General features: G+C 40.3%; 1 protein-coding gene across 4 annotated transcripts in view; it reads right to left on the reverse strand.

The window, feature by feature from the left end:
• ZNF76 (zinc finger protein 76) overlaps positions 1-24058 on the reverse strand; it is a 31361-nt gene that overhangs the window by 2311 nt on the left and 4992 nt on the right. For 3 of the 4 annotated variants that reach the window (XM_074236476.1, XM_074236474.1, XM_074236475.1), the window contains exons 2-13: positions 18062-18231; positions 8875-8955; positions 8640-8717; positions 7828-8027; positions 6616-6684; positions 6184-6300; positions 4255-4330; positions 3270-3395; positions 2851-3030; positions 1825-2058; positions 1538-1698; positions 175-336 (exon numbers count right to left, since the gene is read on the reverse strand). In XM_074236476.1, the coding sequence (XP_074092577.1) occupies positions 175-336; positions 1538-1698; positions 1825-2058; positions 2851-3030; positions 3270-3395; positions 4255-4330; positions 6184-6300; positions 6616-6684; positions 7828-8027; positions 8640-8717; positions 8875-8955; positions 18062-18134 (1557 nt within the window). In that variant the 5' untranslated portion in view covers positions 18135-18231. Of the gene's footprint in view, positions 1-174; positions 337-1537; positions 1699-1824; positions 2059-2850; positions 3031-3269; positions 3396-4254; positions 4331-6183; positions 6301-6615; positions 6685-7827; positions 8028-8553; positions 8718-8874; positions 8956-18061; positions 18232-24058 lie in introns of those variants that run through there. The other variant, XM_074236477.1, reaches the window with a different exon arrangement.

Genomic DNA, 24058 nt, shown 5'->3' on the forward strand with positions numbered 1-24058 from the left:
CCTGAATGAATACATTGGTCTTTAAGATAACACTGACTTAAGGGAGAAATCCTCAAGGAATCCCCTTGAGAAGGGGAGAAGTCATTAGAGTTGTAAGAGTTGAGTAATTCCACCCATGGTCGGATGCCTCTACCAAGACAGGGACAGAGAGAGAATAAAAACCCTTGGTCATACTGGCTGGGTCTCGGTGCCGTCAGCGCTGACCATGGTGACAGTATGTGTGCTGGAGGCTGCTAGGTCTTCAGGGCTGGGGATGGCAAGGGCTGTGCCACCATGCTGGGTCACCATGCTGATGGCACTTCCCAGGGCCTGTAAGTCTTCAGGGGATAAACTGACCTGTGGGTAAGAGGTTTGAATGAAAAAGAAGATTGTTCTGCTATAGGGTCTGGATGCCCTTTGTTAGCTGTTTATCAAACCTTTCCTATAGGGATTAAAAGGGCATAACCTGGACTTGCTCTGTTCACAATTCAACAAACATATATTAAACTATGGTCTTGCTAAAGTACAATACATTGGGGTGGCTAGGTGGCATAGTGGATAGAGCACTGGCCTTGGAGTCAGGAATACCTGGGTTCAAATCCGACTTCAGACACTTAATAATTACCTAGCCATGTGGCCTTGGGCAAGCCACTTAACCCCATTGCCTTGAAAAATCTAAAAAAAAAATAATAAAGTACAATACATTGTACTAGGTCTAAGGGAGATAAACAAAAGAATAAGGATACAATCTCTATTGCCCAAGAGATTATACACTAGTCACCAAGGACAAAATAAATTTTGGGATGGAGGACTATGGCAGAGCTAGGGAGTGTGGTAGAAAGAAAACTGAATTTGGGCATCAGCAGACATGGGTTAGAATCCAAGCTCTGTGTATAACTTTGGACAAATCACTGTCCCTCTGAGCTTCAGTTTACTCATCTGTGAGGAAATGAGGAGGGTGGATTAGATCTTCTCTACTGTCTATAAAGTCTATATCATGGATCCACCTTAAAGTCTTATGATCCTGTATATATCACCAATATTAATAACTTGCATTTGTACAATGTCACATATATAATTTATGACTATCTTTATAATAATTGCATGAACAGGGGAAGTATCTTCTTTTGACATATGAGGAAACTGAGGCAGAGAAATGAAGTAACTTGCCAGAGATTATCAATCTAGGTTGTAGATCAGAACTGAGTCTGTGGTTAAAGTCTAGAGCATCCGCTGTATCCCTTCTGTCTTGTTCAGACAGTTAGGAATCCCCCTTATTCCTCTAGAGGAGCAGAACCAGTGTGTTGGGGCTTTCTGCCCAGAACTCACAAGATGTTCATATAAGTCTTAGACTGGTCAGTCTATTTTCTGGGGATTGTGCAGCCCTAGCTTCTGCCAATCTGCCAATCTCTGAAAGTGGAATGTTTCGGAGCCCAGCAGCCATCACAGACAGACACAAACACGTGTCCTGTTGATGACAACCTCTCTTACAATAACCATGTGATTTGGTCAGCCATGGGGGATCTCCTCCCTCTACCCTGAGCTCTAGAGTCTGTACCTGTTGGGTGCCATCCTGGGTGATCAGGGCCACCTGGGGAGCCCCATCCTCCTCTGTTACCATGGTCACCTGTGCTGGGATGTCACCTTCCTCTTTCACTTCAGATAGGAAAGTGATGTGAGACCTTTTGGGTGGGGGGCTCTCCTCAGCCACAGAAGCAGCTGGGGGAGGGAGGGAAGGCACAGGTTAGTTGCTGGGTAGCACATCAAAGCTTGATTTTTCCCTCTCCCCTGAGCATCCTGGGGGTGCTGGTGCACGGGGTACGGAGGAAGCCCCCTGCTCCTTACCTTCTAGCTGCTGCTGCTCATAAAGGGCCTGTTCACTCTCCTCAGTGGCCTCCAGCTCGCCATGGGCACTGCGCTTGTGCATGGCCAGGGTGGAGGTCTGTCGGTAGGTCTTGCCACAGCTACTACAGGTGTAGGGCTTGCAGTGTGTGTGCACCACGTGGTGCTTGTAGAGGCTTGAGTACTCAGTGAAGCGCTTGCCGCAGCCCGGCACAGTGCAGACGTACGGCTTCTCCCCTGGGGACACTGGGCTGTGAGGGGGGTGGGGACTAGGGCTGGCAAGGGGGGAACTAGGGGGACAGAGAGGGGAGGATGGGGCTGGTGAGTGAGGAACTGGGGGACAAAGGTGGTGAGAGGAGAACTAGGGGGACCAAACAAGGAGAAGGGACCATGAGAGGGGACTCAAGGTGACAAAGGGGGAGGGATGGCTGTGAATGGGGACACAGGGCCTGGTCCAGGGTGTGAGAGTTGGTGAGACAAGAGGGAGACAGAGGGAAAGATGGAACTATCAAGTGGAAAGTGAGATAAATGCTTGCTTGTGGCCTCGGCATGGGGTGAGAGGGACAACATAAAGCCAAGGAAGGGGAAGGGCTACAAAGTTGTGGGGAAGTGACATGCAAGGCTAAGAGTGTGGGCCCTGAAACCAGGAGATGGGGAAAGAAGGTGAGGGAGGTGGCAAGTACAAGAGTCCTGAGGCAAGGTGGATGGGGGGACAAGGGGAACATTACAATTGACCTTTCCCCCACATGTTCCCATCTTAGTTTCTCTTCTGGGGCTACAGCTGAAGAGGGAAGAACTTGGAATAGTTAAGTAGAGGAGCAGGGAACTGAGACCTGGGACCTGAGTCTGTCAATGCCAGTCAGAATGGAGAAGCACATTATCAAAAAACCAGCCAAACAGTAACTTTCCTGCCTATCACGGGAGTACTTAAAAAGGAAAGGCTATCAGGTTGTGAAATGAGATAACTGCCTGGGTCAAGAGCAGCTAGAAGGGTGGGGAAAGGTCCTGGGCTGGAGCCAGCTGTCCCACCTGTGTGAATGCGCACGTGGTTCTTGTAGTTCGTAGCACTGGTGAAGCCACGGCCACAGTGGGGCTCCGGGCAGGTGTAGGGCCTCTCCCCTGTGTGAGTGCGGACATGTACCTTTCGTATATTAGATGTGGTGAAAGATCGGCCGCAGCCCTCAAAGGGGCACCTGAATGGGCGTTCACCTGTAGGAGACCAGGACAGAGGAAGGCAGCATGTGAGACCTGAACAGAAGGTACCAGAGAGGTGCCAGGGCCCTAGCATGAAAGTGTGCTGTGTCTGAAATGTTAAGAGCTGGGATGGGGCAATTTTCCTTGAGAATATAATCATGTTTGGAAGGAATGGGAAATTGTAAAAGGGAAATTATAAGCTGTTGTGTCAGAGGCAGGGAGTACTGAAATGAGAAGAGAAGGCAGAAGCCCACCAGTGTGGGTGCGGACGTGCTTCTGCAAGTCTCCTGATGTCTTGAAGGCCTTGTTGCACAGTTCCTCTGGACATTTGTAGGGTTTCTCACCAGTGTGGGTACGCACATGGCTCTTCAAACCATACCCTGTGGGAAGGTAGAAGTGGGTATTAGCTGGTATGTCCTAGAATCCTAACCTCTCATAGAGATTTCCTCCACCAATTCTCTTCCCTTCTCATCATGAACATAATTATCTACTCCAAAGGCCCAAGATCTTTAGGTGCTCCCAGCTCCAGCTTTCCCAACCCTCAAATCTTGAGTTCTTAACCTCTGCCTGTTTTCTCCAATCTGCTCTAAATCAAACAGTCACAAAGGGACTATGGGAAACAGTCCTACTTCTCTCTTGGGCCAGTCTGAGTCTTTGATAGAATTACAGAGCTGGGAGGGATCAGAGATAATCTAAGCCCACTGTTGTAATTTCATATATAAGACAATTGAGGTTAAGAGAGAAGTAATCTATCTATAGTAACAGAGCTAGAATGTGACACATACAAGACAAGAATCTAGTTCCCTTGATTCCTGATATGATACTCTTTCCAAGAGATTATGTTAACCCTTATTCCTGGGAAGAGGAATCTTTCAGAGCCACTATGTAGAAATCAAAAAAGCTCCACAAGGTGGCACAGTGGATAAAGTGAAAAGCCTGGAGTCAGGAAGACCTGAGTTCAAATCCAGTCTCAGACACTTAACTAGCTGTGACCCTGGCCTTAATTTAACTGTTTGCCTTAGTTTCTTCATCTGTAAAATGAGCTGGAGAAGGAAATGACAAACCATTATAGTATCTTTGCCAAGAAAACTCCAAATAGGGTCATAAAGAATCAGAAATAACTGAAATGACTGAACAACCAACAAGAAGAAGCATCTTGGACTTCCCAGTTATTCCCAAGTGATTTGGTGATGCTGTTCCTCCCCATTTATAGTCCCCCAGCCACCCTAATTGTTTTACCTGTGGCAAAGGCCTTTCCACAGCTGGGAAAATCACACCTGTATGGCCGATCACCTGTGTGGGCTCGTTCATGTACCTGTGGGGTCAAGAATGAAAGTGTTTCAGAAGGCAGTAAGTAGTGACCTGGGCTACTCTGCTCTTCCTTAAGCCCCAGGGCACTAGGGAGTCTTCCAATTTTTTCCTTTATATTTGTACATTTTCACACTGCCCCCTCCACCCCCACCCCCTCTGCCAGTCACCAAGAGGAGCAAAAGGTTTTTCAGACTGACATTAATGGTGTCATTCCTCTACCTGAGGGAGGAATCAGATAAGAACTCGAAAGGTTATCTCAAAATAGTCTTCAAAGGAAGGTATAAATTTATAGCTCTATTTTGTATCTGCAGCCTAGTCTCCCAGAATAAACACATCACTACTACTCTGTTGCTGAATCCAGTCTTGGATATTTCCTCCCTCTGCCTCCTTTTCCTTCTAATTGGAGGACTGAAAGGTGGAGTCCCAAATTCTCCCAATACCTTCTTTTATGGAGGACAGAACTTGGTCTTCCATACCACTCTATTCTGCTAATTCAAGTTTTCAACTCCACAGAACAAAATGTTCCCCAACTCCCCTGTCCCTGTGTACCCTTTTCCCTCCTTTCTTGCTTCCTTTTGATTGCAATCTTCATTAGATTGTAAACTTTTTGAGGGCAGGAACTATCTTTTTTTCCCCCTTATTTGTATCCCCAGTGCTAAGTATGATGCCTCCACATAGTAGGGGAATTGAATAACTATTTCAGATATGTGATATTTGGATTAGTGGTGTGGTACCATGTGATAACATGGAAAGAGCCCAAAATATAGAATCAGAAGACTTGTTTCAAACTCCAGTTCTGCTATTGACTAAAAGCAAGAACCTCTCTTAGCTTAAATTTATTCACCTGAAAAATGGGGACTGTTTCACAGGGTAATTATGCCACTGAAATGAGAAAAGTTATGTCAAGTTCTTTGTAAGCAAAATGCTATGGAACCTATGATCACCATCTGATCCCTCTTATGAACACAAAAGGGACTTTTAGGAATGTCCAGAGAGGGACAAGAGAACACTGGACAGGTGTCAAAGACACACCTGTTAGGGAGGAGTCTGACTGATGTACACCTGATCAGCTAATGGAAGGGAATGTATATCACTGTCACACAAGCTAGAGAAAGAGTGGCAAAGCAGATGTGTGTATTGGACTTGGAGCCAGAAAAAATCTGGGCTCTGACATGAGCTGTTCCATTATCTAGAAAATGAGAAAAATAACTCTAGTGCTCACCTCACAGGTTTATTGTGAGACTCAAAGGAAATAATGTATGTGAAGCACTTGGAAAACTTTAAGATTCTACAGAAATGTCAGATTTTAAGATTTTATTGACAGATTTTGTTTTTAAAATGACCTTCAATTCCAAATATGTCCCTCCTCAGAAAGCCATCCCTGAAAACAAATGATAAAGAGAGGAGAGGGGAAAAAGCAGTTCAGCAAAATTAACTAAGCCTCAAGATACTTGACACTAGTTGTGCAAGTCACTTAGCCCCAATATCCATCCTTCCCACCCCAAAGTAAGACTATATAAGATAAATGAATAAGGGCTGCATTCTCTTTTATAGTTAAAAAAAGACATTCCTGGCTTTTAGAGGCCAGCTGGGGCTAGAGAGGGATTTTGAGGCCCCTGGCAGCTCCCAATGCCAGAGGGCCCTCTAAAATGTCTTCCTTCACTGAGAAGGGAAACTTCCCTTTCTAATGTCCCTATATCTCCTAGCCTCCTGTTTCTACATTGACCCCATGTCATCTCAAGTAGGGTCCTGAATAGTAAGGACAAATGTGCCAGGGATGCTCTACTCCATTTTAGATAGCCTGGAAGGAGTTATAGCCTCAGGAATGGCACACAAAGTCATCTGATGCAAACTTACTTTCAAGTGATGAGCAGTGGTATAAAGGCGGCCACAGCCCTTGTACCCGCAGCGGAATGCTCTGTCTCCAACCTGCTGCCCTTTACCATTGTGAGAGGTCTGGCTATTGTGCAGGACCTGCAAAGGAGAACTGGAGATCCTCACTCCCATCCTCCTGCCTGAGAGGAGTGGAGGATAAATGTGGCAGAATAAACAAGTTAGCTGGCACAGTTCAGACCTAAGAAATGAGGTTTGATCTGCTAGGGAATCCTGTGGTGCATGCTGCAAAAGAAAGGACTAATTATATTTACACCAGGATGAAAAAAAGAGGAATGCTGTAATTAAGGCAGAATACAGAAGAGACATGTACTTGAGCTGCATGTGAGCTGCAAACTGTTGTGATGGCCAGCTTCGAGCTCCCTAGTCCCAGACTTCTAACAGAACAGCACACACCTGAGAAGCAGCAACACCAGTCTCATCCATCTTCAGCTGGGAATGGACACCCTCCTCCACATCAGACACCTGTGGTGGGAAGAAGCATGAATGTGGGTGTTCCCTATTGTGTACATGTACACTGACTCCAAAGTGTCTGAGAAAACCTAAGATCAATAAAAATAAAAGTAACATCCCCTCACATTTTAAAGTTAAGCAAACAATTTAATAACACACCCAAAGCACTTAATATATCTTATAATAATAAGTGCTAAAGAAAATGGGTTACAAGGTGGCTAGGTGGCACAGTGGACAGAGTACCGGCTCTGGAGTCAGGAGTACCTGAGTTCAAATCCAGTCTCAGACACTTAATAATTTCCTAGCTGTGTGGCCTTGGGTAAGCCACTTTAACCCCACTGCCTTGGCAAAAACTTAAAAGAAAAGTGGGTTAGTTTTTACATATGGGGAAACTGAAGCCCCAAAAGGGAAAATATCTTGCTCAAGGACACTTAGGACAAGTGGTAGAGCTGAGACTAGAACCCGGGTCTCATGATTTTCAGTCTAGTGTTTTTTTCTACTACACTAAAGAAAGTGACTTTTGCTCCTTGGGTCTTCAAACAAATGGGCAGGATAACCAGCCTCTGAAGAAATAAAATTTACTCACCTACAGGGCACAGAATGAGCCTTGTCTCTTTAAGTTCTCCTTACATAGATGTCTGTGGCTGTTACTGTTTTATGTTCTAAAATGTCACAGATGCTTTAGAATATCTGAGCAAACCTCTACCCATTGAGATAACTTTTCCAAAGAATCATGAGTAAGAGGGAAAGGGAGAGGAGAAACAGATGGAGGGAGGGAGGGAGAGGGAGAGAGAGAGAGAGAGAGAGAGAGAGATTGTGTGTGTGTGTGTGTGTGTGTGTGTGTGTGTGTATGAAGGGAAAAGAAAACAGAAGGGTTGCTGATTTAAGTGGCCCTCACAAGAACATGAATCATCTATTTAGTCCCTCTCAGACAAGATAGCTAAGCCATGCTCAGCTTCAAACCCCAATGAATAGAGCCCCCTTTGCAATCAGGGCAGATGAGGTCAATGGCAAACAGTCTCCTTCAGTGCTCACTGTCCCTCACTCCCCTGGAGGCTGGTGTGTCCTGCAGGAGGGTGAGGGAGGCAAGATGATGGTGAAATATGCTATGGAGCTGAACAGTTGGTTTTCTTCAGCTGCCAGCTATCATCTTACCTTGCTAGCATACTGCTCCAGGGCTACCACAGCATCAGCACTGAAGGCTTCATCCTCCTCTGCTGCCAGATCCTCCAAGCCCACTTCTGTCTGTACAGCCAGGACAGTACTCTCAGAGGGCATGGCCACTGGATGATGGATGTAGGCAGTGGAGCCATCTTCCAGTTGGACAGCTTCCAGGGCATTAGGGTCATAGCCCTCTGTGGAGAAGGGGAAAAGTGGCACAGTTGGCAGACAGATATCATTGCTTTAATATAAGTATGCATCATCTCAGTTGGAAGGGTCTCTTTCTCCTCTGAGGGCTCTCTGAGGCCCTCTCCCTAGAGCTAAGGGACAGGATTTCTTGATCATGGGGCAGCAGTACAAGATCTCCTAAAGATCCATCGTCAGTGATTTCTAAACCTCACCTCCCTGGAGAACAATGATATGACAAGAAGTCAAAGGGAAAGGGGCAGCTAAGTGGTGCAGTGGATAGAGCACTAGCCATGGAGTTAGGAGGACCTGAGTTCAAATCTGACCTTAGACACTTATTAATTACCCAGCTGTGTGACCTTAGGCAAGTCACTTAACCCCATTGCCTTGCAAAAAACCAAAAATCAAACAAAAAAATACATCAGAGGGAAAATAAAATCATCCCCTGTCCCCAGTTAGGATATTCAGGGATACTGTTCTTTTTCAACAATAAAGACCTTGTGGGATCTTGCCACCCATTATGCCCACACTTACCCTAGCCCCCTGCAAACTCCTAGGAGTGAAGATAGTGTTTGGCTCTATATCACCCCCTTTCCCTCCAGTCCCCTGCTGACATGCACCTTTGGGTGTGCGGTGTATATAGGCCATGCTACCATCTTCCAATTGTACAGGCTGTCCATCTTCAAAGGAAAGAGATTCTATAAAAACAAAGAAACAAAAGAAATGTTTTCAATGACTCCCTTGCCCCAGATGTTTTTTTCACATTTACCTTCTAGGGCAGTTGTCTTGCTTTGGAGTCTTTGCTTTGGAGATCTGTTCCAGGATGTCCTATGCACAAAGAAGGCCTTTCCTCACCTTTCTCAACTGTCACTTGATGGATATAGGCTGTGGTTCCATCCTCAAGCTGTATCATTTGCCCTTCAAGTAGCTTCTCTCCTATAATAATAGAAATGAAGGAAAGTTGATGAAATACTATGAAATGACTAGTCTAATGGGCTGAGAAATGGTTGATCTAATAATGTTACAGCAAGCATCTAACTAAATTTCTAGACCTTTTTATCAACATAATGGGGCATGGCACTGACACTCATTACCCTCCCCTAAACATCCAACTTGTGTGAGTGGAGAAAACTAGGATAAAATCAGCTAATGAAGCAGGAACTCTTTTTTTTTTTGGTTGTTGTTTTTGCAAGCCAATGGGGTTAAGTGACTTGCCTAAAGACACACAGTTAGGTACTCTTCACAGCACTCTTTCTGCCTGTGTTTTCCTAGGTACCTACTATTAAGTGCTTTCTTAAGTATCTACTATTTGCCAAGAACTATGTTAAAAGTGCTAGAAATACAAAGAGAGAGATGAAAGAACATCTGCTACTAAGGACAGGTGGATTTCAGAAAAGCCTGGAAAGATTTCCATTAACTGATGCTGAGTGAAGTGAGGAGAACCAGAAAAACATTGTATACATCAATAAAGCAATATTGTGAGATTAACAACTATGATGGACTCAGCTCCTCAACAGTTCAGTGACCAGGAACAATCCTGAGAGACTTATTATGTAAAATTTCATCCACAACCAGAGAAAAAACAATGGAGTCAAAATGCAGAGTAAAGCATACTATGTTTACTTTTTAAGCTTCTTTTATGCTTTTTTCTTTTTTTCACATGGTTTTTTCCTCTTCAGTTCTAATTCTTTCACAACATGACTAATATGGAAATAAGGGTAGCTAGGTGATACAATGGATAAGAGGACTAGCCTTGGAGTCAGAAGGACTGGTGTTCAGATCCAGCCTCAGACACTTACTAGCTGTTTGACCTTGGGCAAGTCACTTAACCCTGATTGCCTCACATCCAGGGCCAGTCATCCTGATTCATATCTAGCTACTGGATCTTAGATGGTTCTAGAGAAGAAAGTGAGACTGGTGACTTAGTATAGCCCCTCTCTCTCAAATTCAATTTATGTGCTTGTCATGACATCACCTTCCAGATGTCACAGTATTCTGCAAGAATGAAGGACAAATAAAAAAAAATATGGAAAGATGTTAAACACAATTACATGCATAACCTATATCAAATTAGTCCCTGCCAAGGGGAGGGGTTAGGGAAGGGAGGGTGATAAAAAAAAATGTGAACTAAAAGAAGATGAATGTTGAAAACTATCATCGCATAATAGGAAAAAATAAACTATTAAAAAAAGAAAAAACAAAGTAAGAAATACAAATTATAAGACTGGTGGTGAGAGGTAGCTGAGTGACAAATATGTGGAGGCAGAAAGACTTGTCAACCAAATGGATATTGGAAGTAAAGAAGAATGGACAGTTGAGGATGATTCTAGCGTCTCAAATTTGGAGACTTGGAAGCAAGATGGTGCTCTTGAAATAAATGGGGAAGTTAAGAAGAGGGTTGAGATTGGGGGAGAGATCACGGGTTCCATTTTAGACATTGAGTTTGAGACACTTATGGGACATCTAGGTAGAGATGGTGACAGAAGAATGGAATTCAGGAAAGAGACAATGGTTAGATTGGTAAATTTCTTTTTTTTTAATTTAAATTTATTTTTTATTAAAGATATTATTTGAGTTTTACATTTTTCCCCCAATCTTGCTTCCCTCCCCCCTCCCCCCCACAGAATGCACTGTGTCAGTCTTTACTTTGTTTCCATGTTGTACCTTGATCCAAATTGGGTGTGATGAAAGAGAAATCATTTCCTTAAAGAGAAGTCTAAGAGGTAACAAGATCAGACAATAAGCTGTTTTTTTCCTAAATTAAAGGGAATAGTCCTTGTACTTTGTTCAAACTCCACAGCTCCTTATCTGGATACAGATGGCACTCTCCTTTGCAGACAGCTCAAAATTGTTCCCGATTGTTGCACTGATGGATTGAACATCACTCCCATGTTGCTGTTAGGGTGTACAGTGTTTTTCTGGTCCTGCTCATCTCACTCAGCATCAGTTCATGCAAATCCCTCCAGGTTTCCCTGAAATCCCGTCCCTCCTGGTTTCTAATAGAACAATAGTGTTCCATGACATACATATACCACAGTTTGCTGAGCCATTCCCCAGTTGAAGGACATTTACTGGATTTCCAATTCGTTGCCACCACAAACAGGGCTGCTATAAATATTTTTGTACAAGTAATGTTTTTACCCTTTTCCCTCATCTCTTCAGGGTATAGACCCAGTAGTGGTATTGCTGGGTCAAAGGGTATGTACATTTTTGTTGCCCTTTGGGCATAGTTCCAAATAGCTCTCCAGAAGGGTTGGATGAGTTCACAGCTCCAACAGCAGTGTAATAGTGTCCCAGATTTCCCACATCCCTTCCAACAATGATCATTATCCTTCCTGGTCATACTGGCCATAGATTGGTAAATTTCAAAGCCCTAAACATATAAATGATGTGATCACTTAGAAAAAGAGAGGCTCCAAGACATAAATCTAGGGTAAACTTATTTATAGGAGTATATAAATAAAGCCCAATTTAAATCATTATTATATTTACTCATATGATTTTCCCTTTTTATCCACTGCAATTTTAACTCTTAATTGGGGAAGAGTTATGTGGTTAACTTGGTTTTGGCCAACTGCTGTCCTTCATAATTGCCTAACTCTGATAATGTCATTCCCAACATACTTTTATTATTTTTTTTATTTTCTTTGAAATTTTATTTTATTTTTCCAATTACATGCACCAACATACTTTAAAGGGAATGAATTTCATAATTAGCACATGGCAAATAGTAGAAATATTAATAGAATCTAGGTTTCTTAAAATTCTTGCTTTCATTTGTCTCAGTTCATTTCAAAAATGTTTTAACCAAAAGATTAAAAAAAAAGGACAGGGAGTGAAAAGGTATAAGAATTTGTGTATGTGATAAGAGAGAAAGAAAGTATAATAGAAGTGTCATTATGTTTCTGAAAGAATTCCAATAAGAGAGAGAAAATGATTACTGGGTAACTGAAGGATACTATTTATATTTAGGATTTACTTCCTTTTTTGCATACTTTTATCCAGGAAAATAAGAATCTGGTAGTAGAGGGTAACCCCAAAGAAATGCTTTTGTCTAGAGCAAGGAGAGAGAGAGAGGGAGGGAGAGAGAGGGAGAGAGAGAGAGAGAGAGAGAGAGAGAGAGAGAGAGAGGGTTTGGAGAGGGAAGTCGAGTACAAAAGTGGAATAAGCTGCCCTGAGAGGTTGAGACTTCTTCATAACTGGAAATTTTCAAGCACATGTTGGGAGATTCACTTTTTGCAACTGAATGTTGCAAAAAAAAAAATTCCTACTCAATTATGTTTTGGAATAAAAGGCTTCTAAGATGCAACCCAATCCTGAAATGGTGACTACTGAACAACTTCCAGAAGGCAGCTGGATGTTCTTTTCATTTTGACCTGGTCTGTCAGGGGCAAGTACAAAAACTGGTGGGGTGAATTTACATAGGGGACATAGTTTTTTCCCCCAGATTTTCTTCTCAAAATGAGAAAAGAATCTGTGAAGAGGAAATGAATAACTAAAGATGGAAATCCAAGAAATTTGAAATAACATTTCAGAAGCCCTGTTAGTGAAATAATGTTCATGATGTCTCTCCTTAGAGCTCATTCGTGTGAATTTTCAGGACAGATATAGACACTGCAGAAATCCTCATTATTCAAGAGAATCAAGATTCAACCTATGCTTCAGAAAAAATCCTTACAAGGTCATAGATAACTAAGATGGAAATATTTACTTGGTTGCTCATAGCACTGTGACCTGGGTATGTGCATCAGAATGAAGAAACATAAATTCACAAAGGCAGATAGTAATAAACCAAAAAAAAAAAAAGAGGGATAGGAAGAAAGAGACAGAGAATGAAGATACTAGAAAGGAAATAAAGGAGTATGAAAAAATGTGGGTTTTCCAAGCAAAGTAAAATAACATCACTTACTTAGAGGGGAAGAATGTACCATGTTATATTTTAAATATGGAATTAGTTTGCAATAGGAAATAAATAATGTCCTGGAAATAATCTTTAAACTTTTCCATTGTATTTGCAATAGAGGGGAAAGATATCAAGGGATTAAGGATGTACATGTCATCCTTTTCCTCTTAGAATTCTTAGCTTCTTTCAAAGCTCAGTTTAAGTACCACCTTTCACAGAAAGCTTTTCCTCTGTTCTTCTGACATTTTTTTTCCCCTATCTGATTGATAGTGTTCTCTCTCCTCTTGCATTTATGTATCTGTTTATATATTGTATTTTCCAGTAAAATTTAAGCTCTGGCAGGGATGATTTAACTTTCTTTTCATCCCATGGACCAAACACAATGCTTTGCATATAGTAAGTGTGGCCAGGTGGCATCATAGTGAGCAGAGGATGTCATCTTCACAATTCCAAATCCAGCTGTGTGACCCTGGGCAAGTCACTTTACCCTGTTTCCCTCAGTTCCCTTATCTGTAAAATGAGCTGGAGAAGGAAATGAAGACTACTCTAGTAGCTTTGCTAAGAAAACTCCAATGGGATCATGGAGAGTCAGATATAAGGGAACAACAACACAATAAATCCTTTTCGAATTAAATTGAATATTGTGAATTAGAAGGAGATATAACTCTTCATTTTGTAATCAAGGTTAGACATTTTTTCCTTTGAATCAGACATGAAAAATTTCTCTGTAACAGAGAACTCTCAATGAAGGAGATGAGTATCTGCCCTCCTTGGGGGAAACTGCCTCTCCAAAGTCATAAATCTATGTGATGCACACACAGTATGCCTTAAAAGTGGGACCTGACATGAATCGTCCTGCTCCAAATCAGCATTGCTGACAACTACACTACACTGTCTCTTTAGATTACATCAATCTCTAAAACAAGATGCACTCTTAAGTCTACAGTCAATGTTATGAAATATGTTTTCAAAAGGTTCAGAGAAAATTCGGGTAGAATCCCATGGATTGATGCTTCAGGGGAAGTCCATCCAGGAAGGATGGGAGATGTCCAAGAATTACATTCTGGAGACTCAAGTGGAAACTGTTCCAGTAATGAAGAAAATTGGGTTTTATATGAAGAGGTGGATGTGGATGCACAGGAGAAGCAACTGAGATTTCTTGTATGGAAGATGGAAGGAAGCAAGACCAGACAACAGAGGATGAATTTAAGAATGTGACATGCAAAAACACTGTCAGAATTGCTTAAACACAAAACAAGCTGAACTTGCAAGGGAAGCTAAGGACAACAAGAAAGGTTTCTTTAAAGTTATACTGGCAGATTGGTTGTTATCCTTTGTTCTCAAAGAGGATCAAATTGACATCACAATGTTGAGGTCAAGGTACGGTATGTACTTTGGCTGTGACTGAGCAGACCAAAATGAGCTCAGAAGGTTCTACCACAAATTGGGTACAAATAGTTCACATGAACAAAATTTACACATCTCATATTTCTTTTGTGCTATTACAATTCTGCTTTGCTCACAGAGCATAGTGACTTTTTTGATGCTGCAATACAATGTTAGGTGGTCCTCTACCATTGTTTTCCATGTCACACACTCTAGAGTTCTTCAGAGAGACCTTGAAAGTGCTTATATCACTTCTTCTGACCTTCATGTGAGTACTTGCCTTGTGTGAGTACTTTGTAAAATAATCTGTTAGGCAAATATATCTTTTGGCATTTGAATTATGTGGCCAACTTGGAGTTGGAATCTCTGCAGCAGAGTTTGAAGGCTTGGCAGTTTAGCTCAAGAGAGAACCCCAGTATCTTAGACCAAGTGATCTTCAGAATCTTCCTAAAACAGTTCAAATGGAAGCAGTTCAGCTTTCTGGTATAATGCTGGTATACTGTTCAGGTTTTCACAGGCATACAAACATACCTTCAGTTTGCTAGTCAATAGCTTCTCTGTCACACTCTCCTTTGGAGCCTCCCAAACTCAAGTGTTTAGCTAGCTCTGGCAATGTGTACATCAATCTCATTATCTATGTATTCATCCCTGGAAAATATTCTGTCAAAGTAAGTGAACTTTATCCAGAGCATTCAAAATCTCTCCATTTGAAGTAACCAATAGTTCCACATATGGATGGTGTGGTGCTGGCTGATGAAAACCCTGTGTTTTTTTGGTGTTAATTATTAGGCCAAAACTAGCATAAGCAGCAGATAATCAATCCATATATGTTGCATATTAGTCTGAGAGATTACATTGAATGTAAAATCATCTAGGAACAAAAAATCATGAACCAATTCTCCTTCCACTTTAATCTTGCTTTGTAGTTCTTTTCTTTTATTCTTTTTTAGGTTTTTGCAAAGCAATGGGGTTAAGTGGCTTGCCCAAGGCCACACAACTAGGTAATTATTAAGTGTCTGAGGCCAGATTTGAACTCAGGTACTCCTGACTCCACAGCCAGTGCTCTATCCACTGTGCCACCTAGCCATCCCTGCTTTTGTAGTTCTTTCAAGATAAATAATTTTATCATGAGGATGGTAGATGACTTTGATGTCATTTTCATCTTCATTGCATACAGACCTCTGTTCTTCTGGCCTTTTTTTTCCTAACAGTATCTTTTTTTTTTTAAGGTTTTTGCAAGGCAAATGGGGTTAAGTGGCTTGCCCAAGGCCACACAGCTAGGTAATTCTTAAGTGTCTGAGACTGGATTTGAACCCAGGTACTCCTGACTCCAGGGCTGGTGCTTTATCCAATATGCCACCTAGCCGCCCCTAACAGTATCTTTTTTAAAATGATCTTGGTTAGATCAGCAGTCATTTTCTTTTTAATTTTTTAAATTTATTTATGACAATGAGATTAAGTGGCTTGCCCAAGGTCACACAGCTAGGCAGTTAAGTATCTGAGGTCATATTTGAACTCAGGTCCTTCTGACTCTGGGGCCAGTGCTTCATCCACTGCGCCACCTAGCTGCCCCCAACAGAGTCATTGTTAAAGTTCAATGTCAGTGTGATAGGAGGTCTCCAATGAATAATTTGGATAAAGGTATATTTGGTATATGCATCAAATCTGAAGATGATACAAGGATGGAAAGGAATGACTAGATAGGGGGATTCAAAAGAATATTGATAGGCTAGAGCATTAGGCTGAATCTAATAAGATGAAATTAAATAGGGATAAATGGAGTCATACACTTGGGTATAAAAAAAACTTCATAAAAATAAAGAGGCATTATGGTTATCTAGTAATTTTCTAGGAAAAAACTAGATTTTAGTGAATTTCGAGCTCAGTATAAATGAAAAGTGTAATGTAGCAGCAAAAAAAGCTAATGCACTACTGAGCTGCATTAAAATAAGCACAACTACTTCCAGGAAGCCAATAGTTCCATTGTATTCCGCCTTTGTAAGACCTCATCTGGTAGATATGTTCTTTTTGAGGAGTCACAGAAATGATGGTTGGGTTCTGCCCTCTGAGAGGTCTTCAAGCAGAGGCTGGTTAATCCTTAGGTTATTTCTTTTGTATATGGGTTGGTCTAGGTTGGTAAGTTCCCTTCAAACTCTCTATCTTCTGTAATGCCATTCTCAAATTAAATTTAACAAGCAACCATCCACACACATCATGGATTAGATTAGTTGTTTATAAGAAACTCATTCAAAAAGTATTTATCCCAAATTATGGTTTGGAAAAATATGGCTTTTTTCAACTACATTTTAGCCTTTCCAAGTAATTTTTATATTAGAATATTATAGGCTCTAAAGAACATACTCTAGTCATGTGGTTACTGATGAATGCAAATATAGTTTATTTCAACATCACTTAACCATTAGGAGCACTTTAAAACTGTTCAACTAGCATCCCCTATCCTTTTTATGTAGATATAAATTAGAGCACTGGTAGTTTTGTTTACAACTGAAGTCAAAGGTCATCTCAGAAGGATTAAAAAAAAAAACCAAAACCCAAACCAAGCAGGATCCTGTTGCTCAGAATTTCCATTTACACAATTCCATTTCAATCTTCAAAAAAATTTGAGTTGTCTGGGGATAAGTTATCAAGAATTAATTTTTCAAGAGTCTGTTTTAAATATCCAGATTCTTGGATTTAAGTGAGATCCTCCTGATAAGACCAACACGTTCTATTGAGTTGTTATTTTTCCTTTAAGAAATTATGCCCAAACCTTTCATAACTCAGTGTATAGTCACTGAGCTTTCTTGGTTCCATGTGGAAACACTCAAAATCTGAGGAAGCAGACATTTCAGACTGTCACATTTGCTCCCAAGTTACTCCTCCCCATAGTTTCAGCTATTCCTTTGCAGTGTTTTAGAATCTTTTCTTTCCCTTCTCCATGAAATAAGAGCTCATCTTTTAAAGTCTCTCTTCTTCTGTGAAACCTTCCCTGATGTCACCTCCCAGTGATCCCAACTTCTCCTATACTCTCACAGAAACTGGCATACCCTGCTTTGCAATGCTAGTTATTGTTTCAGTCATGTATGATGTAACCCTTGAGTAATAAATGATCTCTCCTTAAACCATACAGGGGATCATTACATTGTAGTTTACCTACTCAAGTCTACTTTCTTGCTCTCATCCCCTCAACTTTCTCAGCTCAGTACAGTCTCATCAGAACACACAGTATTGAGGGAATAAACAAAAAAAAGGCTGGACCCTGGATCTGGGCCTGGAGAACATGTGTTTGAATTCCAGTTCTGCCTCTTGGATGTGTCTCACCTCCTAGGGTCTCTGAGGTCTCTTCCAGTTCCACACACTATGATCTTATGTTACAGAGAAGTACAATGGAAAAAAGACTTGGGAGTCAAGAAGACTTAGGTTTGAATTTGACTTCTGATACCAGCTTGGACAAGTGACTTATTTACATGGTTATTGTTAGGGTAGAAGGAAATAACAAAGTGAAATGCTTAAAGCACTAGATAAATGTCCACTGTTATTAAACTAAGTGAAGACAGAACTCTGATGGCATGTTGAGAATGAGAACTATTAGGCAGCAGATCCTGCTTCCTATACCTGAGATGATTTGAAGATTAGTAGTTAGGATGGACGATCCATATATACCTTTCTCCAGGTGACTGCAGTGTACTTTGCAATGAAGGGCCCCACAGCTAATGGAGGATTAGGTTTGAGAGCAACCCTAAAAACCTTTACCTTTGACAGCTTGTTGGATGAAGGCTGTTGTCCCATCACTGAGGGTCACCGTTTGCAGTCCCAAGTTCTCCATGGCACACTGCTGCTTGTTCTCTCAGGCATGAATTTTGGTTTGGGGGCAGCCCTGGAAGCCACAGCTGGATGAATAGATTTCCTTTTAGGTCACAAATCTGATAAGAGAGGACAATGACATACTATCAATCACACAACTCTATTCTGTTGAAAAAGTATTTGGGAAGGAGTAGCCAGGGCCTAGAAAGGAAAATGGGTGAACCATTTCAACATAATTATCAGAACTTTCAATAAACATGTTAAATAATTGATCAAAATGGAGAATACAAATGAAATGGAGACATTATGGTCATAAAACTTGGAAAAATAAAGAGTTCATTTATCAAAACCCATTTTCCAGTGTAATGCTATCTTAAAGAGGGGCAGAACAGAGGGCAGGCATCTGATGCTTCCCACTGTTCCTACTTTTCAGGGTCCATTATTACCAGAGCAGGAAATCATCAATTGTCAAGATCACAGCCCCAAAGATTTAACCCTCTATCTATGCTGTAAGTCAAAGTTAACATCACCTGCAGAGAGGTATCTCTTTCAAACTCCAGGAGCATATATGCTTGTGACTTCTTGCCTACCTCCACAGAGAGTATATAGGGCAGAAAGTAGATATCTTCTGCCCCAAGTTTAATAGGCATAGCTCCTATTGTCTGCTGATAGCTTTTCTTGATCCTGAACCCAATCTACCTACATGGACACTTGCAGCCTACCTATACTGCTCTGGTTCTGTACCCAGATCCTAAAGCTGGATTTATATGCCCCTATCTAGTCTAAAGTTCCTCCCAGCAGTAAGGTCTAATTTGTCTCATCCAACTCCTGGTCAAGAACTTTTCTGTCTCACACAGGCACAATCTAGATCTCATCACAACGTGGGGCTAACTGCTACAAAGTGAATTCCTCATTCTATAAGAAAAGCTTGATAAGAAGTCCATCTTTTTAATCAAAATGAAGACAGTGAAGAGCAATGTGTCACCAAAAAAACCAAAACCAAACAACTGGATTTCCTTAAGGAAATGTAGGTAAAATTCATATCTTAATTTATCAATGATTTGGTTATTAACCTCCACCAAAGTGTCATACAGATATCACTGGTTCAACAGAAACTTTTAAATCAGATTGTCAAGAAAGGTCAAGTCTTCCTCATTGCTATCAATGAAAAATTAATGAATATAGACTGCTCTTCCTGCCCTTTACCCCTAATTTGGCTTGTAAAAAACCTCAGTGTGACATATATCATATTCTTAGTACATTTATTATTAAACACTTATTAAATGTTTATTTACTGATAATAGGTAGAGAAATGAATGATAATCAAAGGAGTTAAGAGAACAGGGATGATAGTAATAAAAACTCCTTTATTTGAATAGATTTTTTCAAAAATAAAGATATACATATATATTTTAATGATAAATTTTTATCTTTTGCTGTATGCACATATATATGTATATATATTATATATATTCCCCCCCTTTCAAAAGAAACAGGTTTTAGGGATGAAGCCTTTATTTTGGAAGGGCAACAAAAGATTGGATTGGAGTTGAGTTCAAATTGCTCCTCTGACTGATCATGAGCCAATCACTTTACTTGTCTCAGTTTTCTAATTTGTAAAATGTAGTAATATCTCTAATACTGATCTCAAAGGGTTGATAGAAAAATACATGTAAAATGCTTTTGACACTTTAAAACATTAAAATATCAGTAGAGATAGTACACACACACACACACACACACACACACACACTCTCTGATGGATACAAAGCAATCTTTAGAGTCATGAAGTTCTGGGTTCAAGTTTCTGACACACAAAGTCTATGTAATCCAGGAATATCACTTAATCCCTCAATGCCACACAAAAATTATAAATTGCACAATAGTTACCATCTACATTGATAGAGGAAGTTTCCTGATTGAAAATTTCCTAAGTTAAGAAAATTATAGATCTGGAATGGAATGGAAGTATTTCTTTATTATACAGTAAGACAAGTCAATTTTTACCTCCTGGTCTTCTCCAAATTAACTCTAGCACATTTACTATGTGTTCTCATCGATTTATAAACTTTTAACAATTTTTAACACTCTTCCTCAACTTTCCATAGTTCACAATATATACTATATATACAAACCTCTGTGTGTATGTATATAATTTTTAAAGGAACTTTAAATAAAGTTCTGAATATAGTGAGATATCATAAGATTCCATCTAAAATTTATCATTTTCCATCTGTTAAAGGCCCACCAAAATCATCATGGTGTTGGGGGAGCCTGTTTTCACAACCCCATAATAATGTTTGTCCCTCATTTTTGAAGAACATGACATCAGGGAGGTGATGCCATGGCAAGCATATGAATTGGATTTGAGTGAGGGGGGATGCTATACTAAATCATCAGCCTCACTTTCTCCTCCAGAGCCATCTGAGTCCAGTGGTCAGATATGAATCAGGATGATTGGATGTGAGGTAATGGGGGTTAAGTGACTCGCCCAAGGCCACACAGCTAGTAAGTGGCAAGTGTCTGAGGCTGCATTCTAACTCCCACCCTCCTGACTCCACGGTTAGTGCTCTATCCACTGTGCCACCTTAGCAGTCCTATATTAGGGTGAGATCTGACCTACCAAAATAGTAAGGATTCCAAGATGAGTTTGGAAATGGACTAAGATGGTCTTGACATAGCCAGTTAAGTTCTATGAGGCTCATCTCTAAAAGATAAGCATTTAATTACAGAAATTTACATTTATATAATATATAAATTAAAGGTCTATCTAAAGCACCTCACAGCAATGGCACCAATTAATTTTAGGATCCTAAATAGCTGTTTAATATAATTTCAACTCAGCTGCTAGAAATCTATATACATAATTTACATCAGATTTGTAAGGAAGATTAGGTAAAGTGGGTTAAGGAATGTTTGGGGCCATAACAACTCATGAGAATGTGTAAGGCATGTCTATTAGGGTACTCTTCTGCAAAGAGTATCCACAATGATGAAATAATGGTATCTTTAATTCAAAGAGGAACGAACATACAAATTTGTCACAATTTTTTAAAAAACATTATACTGGGGCAGCTAGGTGGCATAGTGTATAGAGCACTGGCCCTGGAGTCAGGAGTACCTGAGTTCAAATGTGACCTCAGACACTTAATAATTGCCTAGCTGTGTGACCTTGGGCAAATCATTTAACCCCATTTGCTTAAAGAAAGGAAAAATTCAAAAAAATTAAAAAAAACAATTAGGACCTTCTGATATTTTCCTGTTCATGTGCTAAAATGGAAGGAGTAGTAATCCTCATCTGTGAGAGAATATCCATTCAGATGAAATCATTGATCTAAAGCAAGGGCTGAGGCAACCACTGAGCCTAAACATATATCAAAGTAGATGGTTTTGACATGGTGAAAATTGTTTGCCATCCTCCCCCACAATGACTTCAATACTGCAACGAAATAGTGCATACTCCAAAAAAGTCTTGTTCTGTTGTGTTGTTACAGCTTGGTTTGCTGATATGTTCCACCCCACCACCACCACCAAAAGCTCTAAGGGTGTACTGGGACTTCAAGCAAAACAGATGATGAGAGGGATAAGAGTCTATCAGAGTCAGCAGTCACTGAAGAATCAGATTTATTCTCCCTTTAAACTTTTGTCTAGTCTGACACAAGCAATTTGATTCTGTGTAATAACTTTTCAATAATGTAAAGATGGTGAGAAAATTTCAAAAAAACAGTTTTTTGTTTTCTCTCTAGCTATGAAATTGACCACTAGTCTTAACCCTACACAAAATCCAAAGTAGAAAAATAAAAGTATATTATGGGTTGTGAATTTTGTAAGGAAAAAAACACCTCACATTTTTTCTTGATTTTCTTTTTAAAAATAGGTGGAGGGACAGCTAAGTGGCGCAGTGGATAGAGCACCAGCCCTGGAGTCAGGAGTACCTGAGTTCAAATCCGACCTCAGACACTTAATAATTACCTAGCTGTGTGGCCTTGGGCAAGCCACTTAACCCCGCTTGCCTTGCAAAAACCTAAAAAAAAAAAATTGGCTCTGAGGGCTTCTACAAAGCAAAACCCAAATGGAAAACAGGAAATTAAATGCAGAAATCTGCATTAATACAATACTCTTATTAAAAGCATATCTAAAGCAACTCACAGCAACGGTACAAATTGATTTTAAAATCCTAAGTAGCTTTTTGATATGATTTTAACTCAGCTGCTAGAAATCTACATACATGATTTACTTCAGAGCCATGAAGATTAGGGAAAATGAATCGTTCTCCATTCCAAAGGACATTCAAATATGCTGGATTTTAACAACAAGCTGTAATCTATTTAGCCAAAACAAATCCTTTTAAGAATCACATTTTTATGTGGAGTTTGAACAAAGTTCAAGGACTATTCCCTTTAATTTAGGAAGAAAAACAGCTCTGTTGACATCTGTTGCTCAGTTTTTGATATGTTTCAGTTATGAGTATGCTAACTAGTACACTGATTTAGTCCATCTACTAGCACGTCCACTTATTTGTCACTAGGCAATATTTGGAATACCAATATTTACATCATCTTGAGTATCTTTTATACAACTTAACTCCTCTCTACCATTCCTTCACCATTATATACAAGCAGGAATGGGGGTTGAGGGAGTCAAACAAAATAGAAAGTTATTTGGTTTTTTTCTGTTTATATATACAATGGGCAAAGATGTCATTATCAAGTGCAGAGACTATTGATGACTGGATTTTTGAAGTGGACCTGTCAGGCTATTCCTCTTAAAGAAGATTAAGTTTGTTACTGGAACTGAAAGTTTTTCTAGTACAATAACCATGCATTCCATTGGTATATCCTTGGAAAACCTGGGGTGATTTCCACTGTAACCATAAAGAGAACTTTGAGGAGGAGAAATCGTTAGCCATCTGTCAGACTCCTCTAAGAGCATTTTTTTTAGGTTTTTGCTAGGCAATGGGGTTAAGTGGCTTGCCCAAGGCCACACAGCTAGGTAATTAGTGTCTGAGACCGGATTTGAACCCAGGTACTCCTGACTCTAGGGCCGGTGCTTTATCCACTGCGCCACCTAGCCGCCACCTAGCCGCCCCCCCAAGAGCATTCTTAAAAGTCTTTTCACCTCCACTCTTTTCTTCCTACAATCCATCCTTCATACAGTTATAAAAATAATTTTTGTTATCCACAGAGTTAAGATCATTTTACTCCTCCGCTCAAAATTCTTTGATGGCTCCTGGTCACTGAGAAAAGGGTCACAGAGGGTCCTTCATGGTCTAGTACCACTTTACTTTTCTGCCCTTGTCTCATATTACTCCCTTCTATTCATGCCATCCCCAAATCATATCTTTACCTCATATATCAGTCTCTATTCCCTAAATCTGAAATCTCTTCCTTTGTCCTTTTACATTAGGGAACAACCCAAGACTTCTGAGCAGAGAAATGACATGACCATATATATATGAATAAGAAAGGCAGTATAAAGAAAAATTCAGTGTTTTCTTAATTGAATATATATTTTTAGGTTTTATTGGTGCCTTTTGTTTTATATCAATCATTTTCTAGATATATTCCTCCCACACCCTGATCAAGAGAACCTTCCCTTGTAACAAAGTGGAGAAAAAAAAAGCCTTCATCTTATATTCTTCAAACAGATGGACTACACTGTGATACATTATGTGCTGTGTGGGGGCACATTTTCATTGCAAATTGCTACAAATGAGGGCAGATATCACAAGCCTCTAAGTTTACCTTAGGGAATCTTGGTAATATTTAAAGGAATGCTCCAGGGCATGCTTAGCTACAAACAAGTCTAAGATCTTCTATTCATGAGATATATTGCTGGTTCAATGAAACTGCACAGTTCTAGGGCACTGTTGGGTTCAGAATTTTATACTTCATGTATATTTCTTTTTTGTTGTTGTTTTTTTGCAAGGCAATGGGATTAAGTGGC

This window comes from Macrotis lagotis, chromosome 5 (genome assembly GCF_037893015.1).
Source record: "Macrotis lagotis isolate mMagLag1 chromosome 5, bilby.v1.9.chrom.fasta, whole genome shotgun sequence".
Classification (NCBI taxonomy): Eukaryota; Metazoa; Chordata; class Mammalia; order Peramelemorphia; family Peramelidae; genus Macrotis; species Macrotis lagotis.